Below are 4,665 nucleotides of genomic sequence, written 5' to 3'. Positions count from 1 at the left end.
CGCAGCCCCTCAGGGGTGCTGGTGGGGGACGTGGCCAACCTGCTCTACCGCTTCGCCCTGGAAGGTAGGGGGGTCCTACCCCTCACCCCTGCCCAGCTCCTCCCTTCCCCGCGGGGGTCTGGATGAGGCCTTTCCCCCCAGGGATCTCCTATATCCTCTTCGAGACCCGCATCGGGTGCCTGAAGCAGCAGGTCCCTGCCGAGACCCAGCGCTTCATTGACTCCATCAACCTCATGTTCAAGAACTCCATCTTTGCCACCGTCCTGCCCCGATGGAGCCGCAAGGTGCTGCCCTTCTGGGACCGCTACCTGGACAGCTGGGACACCATCTTCGCCTTCGGTGAGCGGTGACAACAGGGACCCTGCACAGTGGGGTCGGACTCCCTAAGAACCCTCAAAAGTGGGGCAGTCCCTGGCCACATGTCCTTTCAGCTGCCCTCACTTGGTCAGCGATGGGCCCTGCTCTTTGTCCCTGCAGGCAAGACCCTGATTGACCGAAAGATGGAGGAGCTGGAAGGGCAGGTGGAGCGGGGCAAGGAGGTGTCCGGCTACCTGAGCTACCTGCTGGCCAGTGGCAGGCTCAGCCTGGATGAGGTCTATGGCATTGCTGGCTGGCGTGGACACGGTGAGAGCCGGGCAGCTGCCGCCGGGGGCTCCCCGCTGAGCTCCGTGCTGGGGGCAGGCCGCAGGGCCATGTTCCCCAGCCCCTACAAGCTCTGGGCTGGTGGCTCGGGGTCTGGCACCCCACAGGTGCAAACCCTCAGGGATATGTCAGCAAGACCCTGTCCTCTGCCCCGCTCCCTGCCCCAGGGCTCGCTGCACCTCACCCCTGCCTTTCCTGCATATCGGAGCGGGGGGCTTTCTGGTGCCACATTTGGCACAGGGCTGCTCGGGTACCAGCCCCGTCTCCCTTGCTCCTCTCGGTGCTCCACTCCCCCAGACCTCCAACACGCTGTCCTGGGCCCTGTACCATCTCTCCCGGGACCCGGGCATCCAGGAGACCCTGTACCAGGAGCTGAAAGCTGTCGTGCCTGACACCCGGTTCCCCGGTGCTGAGGACATCCCCAAGATGCCGATGCTTCGGGCCGTTATCAAGGAGACGCTGAGGTACAGCCTGGCCTTGCCCCTGCCCCAGAGTTCCAGTCGCGGGCCCCTTCCCCGGGGCAGTCCCTTCTTGCCCCCAGGCAGGATGTGGAGCTGGATTTCCATCCTTCAGGGCTATGCCCATCCTCCCTGGGGAGGAGAATGGAGCTGCTGAGCAGTGGAAGATGCTTCCCCTTTTCCTACCTGTGACTGTCTCCCTCTGGGGTCCACAGATGGGTCCTGCTGCCCCCCTAACTCTCTCTGTATCCCAGGGTCTATCCCGTGGTGCCCACCAACGCCAGGGTCTTCTATGAGAAGGACATTGTCATTGGAGACTACCTCTTCCCCAAGAACGTGAGTGGGGGCCATGCTGCAAGGACCCCTCTGCACATGGTGGGACTGGGTGGGGGGTCATTAAGACACACACCCCATACACCCCCAACTTCTTGCCCTGCAGACCCTCTTCGTCCTGGCACACTATGCGATGTCCCACGATGAGACGTACTTCCCCGAGCCCGAGCGGTTCCTTCCCCAGCGCTGGCTCCGGGGCCACGGCTCTCCCCACCCCCCCTTCAGCTCCATCCCCTTCGGCTACGGGGTCCGCGCCTGCGTTGGCCGCCGCATCGCCGAGCTGGAGATGCACCTGGCCCTCGCCAGGGTGAGCAGGGACCCCCGCCACGGGCGATGTGCCACAAGCTGGGATGGGGGCCCCTGAGGCACTGCCATCCCTCCTTCTCCCCACAGATCATCCAGGCGTTTGAGGTGCGGCCAGACCCCCGTGGCGTGGAGGTGACGTCCGTGTCCCGCATAGTCCTGGTGGCCGACAAGCCCATCAACCTGGAATTCATTGCTCGCCCAGGAGCCCCGTGACTGCGTGCCAACCCCCATAACCTGGGTGCCAAGTGGGGACCCCTGCTGCCCCACGAGGAGGGGCGGGAACCCACCCCAGCACCCACACCCTGCCCCGCTTGGGCTGGGGAGCTCCCAGCCCCACTGTGGGGAAGAGAGGGGGATGAGGGATGCCCCCAAATTTCCCCTGGAGCACTAGTATCCCCCTACCTCAAATCAGCAGGAGGTTTGGGGAACTGCTGTGCCTTTCACATGCCACGAGGGGTTGTGTCCCCCCCGCCCTGTGCCCAGCTGGGCTGCACCGGGGACCCACGAGCTCTGCCAGGGCAGGGGGGATGTGGGGAGGGGGCTTGCAGCCGTTCGGTGTCTCCTTCGTCCAGTGTCCTTGTGTAGCTGCGCGTGGGTCTGTGCCTGGAGCCAGGACGTCTGACTCCTCTTTGAACAGTTAACCTTGGCCTCAGCCACTTCTCTGTGCCTCAGTTTCCCCCCTGGCTTCCAGGGGACTGTCAATTGCTGGTGGGGTTTTGGGGTTTGCTCCTGATCCCAAAGGACGGAGCCAGCCCTGATCCCATGCAAGCAGAGCGATAACACAGGGTGCCCCCGGTGGTGGATGGGGAGGAAGCCTGTCACCACTCCGTGCTGGCATTGTGTCTCCTGGCAGGGCCAGCTAGCACCCGGGACCTTTCACTATCAGCCGTTATTTCACCGAGATGCTGATACAGGGTCATGGGAATGGGGGCAGGACTCACTCCCAGTGACGCAGCCAGGGGAGGATCAGCTCAGCTCCCTCCGTCCTGTCCCCAGGCAGTGACGTGGGGGGACGTATCCAGGGCCCTTGCAGGGGCCTAGAGCCGGCAGCAGCCCAGGGGTGCATCGCTGCTTGCCCAGGCTCCAGGAGGGATGGGGTATGGGTTGCCCTAACAATGAACCCCTCTCACTTTCCTGCTGCTTGGGCATCTTACCTGGACTGAGGGAAGCAGCAGGCAGAACCCTTGCTGGTACTAAGGCTGCTGTCCCGAGGCGTCCCCAAGGGGACCCGCACAGCACCACCACGGTAGAGCTATCAATGCTGCATGCCCTGCATTCCTGTCCCCCTAGCTCTACCCACATGGCAGAGGTGCCACTCTGTGCCCATGCTGCCCTCACTGCCACCGCAGGCTCGGTCCCCCAGCACTGCCAAGCAGCTGGCAACCCCTACCCAGTCCAGCTCTCCCCGGAGGAGCTGTGCCCAGCTGCAGCCGAGAAAGAAGAGGCGGTGGTTCCTGGAGCAGGCTGCTTTATTACAAGGCTGAACAGACCAGCAAATAAATAAATAAATACCCCACAAACCCACCCCAAAACATGCACAGGGTCCCCGTGCAAGTGCCTGGCCGAGCGCCAGCTCCAGTGCAGGCTGTGCCTCTGCCAGGGAGCTCCAGCCCAGCGTGACCATACAATAAAGAAGCCTGTGTGTGCAGCTGAGCCTACACTACCAGGCACCACAGCTGAAGTGCTCAAATCTGGCAGCAGGATGGGAACAGGGTGGCCAGTTGCTCAGGGCTGTGCAGGGTCATGTGGGTCCTCATGCCCAGCTGAAGACATGGCATAGCTCCCTGGCACGGTGCCTGTCGAGCATCACCATGTGCTCGCTTGTGTGAGGCATCCTGGGCCCCCTTTCCCTGCTCCCTGCCTCCCCGAGGCCGACAGGATCTGGCCCTGGACTCAAGACGAGCCTCAAGACCAGGGCAGGTGGGTGGTTCCTTCCCACGGAGAGCCTCTGGGGTCCAAGCCTCCTTCCACAGCCTCAGGGCCATGCAAGAGGCCCCCAGGTCTGATGGGACTACGGCGGCACTTCCCTGGTGTCTTCAGAGCAAGGATCGGTCGATGCCTGTGGGGCGAGAGAGCATGCAAGGTCCCCAGTGGGCACTGTCACTGGGCTGGCACCCTGTGGCACAGCCCTCTGACCCACCCTGGTCAACAGTGAGGACTTGCCTCCATCCCTGGCTTGGGTGCAAGCCCTAGGGTAGGAGAGGAAGAGGGGGCTGGCCTGGAGCAGGACCTCCCTTTGGCCTCCTGCAGCTCCTGACACAGCTACCCCCCTGGGCACCAGGGATGGGGTGAATGAAGGCACCATGATGGGGAAATGGGGATGCTCCTATGTCTGGTGTGGTTAATGCCACTCCCAGCCATCTTCTGTGTGGAGCAACTGGGCACTGCCAGGGGAGCTGGTGGACATGAGGCTGTCCTAAGCCTGTTCACCACCACCACCCCAAAAAAAGCATCATTACTTTTGGGAAGCAGCTGGGCACTGAGGCCAGCTCCACCTTCCCCAGTTCACCCCTAGATGGGTGCCACAGTGTGTGCCAGCACCGTGCCCACCCATGGCCACCAAGGACTCACCAGGTACAGGCAGCCAGGCAGTGCAGTCCCAGCACAGCCTGGGTGCCAGCCCCATTCCTGGGGCAAGCAGCTTTGGGGCCGTGGCAGCTGGGAAGGGTGGAGGGCTTTGGCCATCCATGGCCTGTGGGTCAGCCACACTGTGGTTGTGGGTAGTGGTGGGCAGCGTGGCTGGGGTGTGCAGGAGATCTATCCCCTTTGTGTCTCCTAGGAAAGGCACTGGAGGGGCTCAAATCTCAGTGGGGCTTTGAGGCAAGGTCAAAAAAAGGGCTTTTGTCTTGGGATGCATCACACCTCAAAACCTTCATCCAGACCAAAGCCCAGGGACCTGCAAAACTTGCATCCCCTGTGCTGCTTG

General features: G+C 62.8%; 1 protein-coding gene across 1 annotated transcript in view; it reads left to right on the top strand.

Moving 5' to 3' along the window:
- LOC103771183 (sterol 26-hydroxylase, mitochondrial) overlaps nucleotides 1–1,952 on the top strand; it is a gene marked incomplete at its 5' end in the record, with an annotated part of 2,495 nt that extends 543 nt beyond the window's left edge. The window contains 8 exon segments of the mRNA XM_008938473.1: nucleotides 6–64; nucleotides 142–339; nucleotides 478–601; nucleotides 603–624; nucleotides 940–1,106; nucleotides 1,355–1,436; nucleotides 1,540–1,740; nucleotides 1,827–1,952. Of these exon segments, the coding sequence (XP_008936721.1) occupies nucleotides 6–64; nucleotides 142–339; nucleotides 478–601; nucleotides 603–624; nucleotides 940–1,106; nucleotides 1,355–1,436; nucleotides 1,540–1,740; nucleotides 1,827–1,952 (979 nt within the window).
- Nucleotides 1,953–4,665: the final 2,713 nt, after the last annotated feature.

This window comes from Merops nubicus, unplaced genomic scaffold, assembly GCF_000691845.1.
Source record: "Merops nubicus isolate BGI_N331 unplaced genomic scaffold, ASM69184v1 scaffold32134, whole genome shotgun sequence".
Lineage (NCBI taxonomy): Eukaryota > Metazoa > Chordata > Aves > Coraciiformes > Meropidae > Merops > Merops nubicus.
The sequence above is the reverse complement of the archived record's forward strand: the minus strand, read 5'-3'. Positions and strand labels throughout refer to the sequence as shown.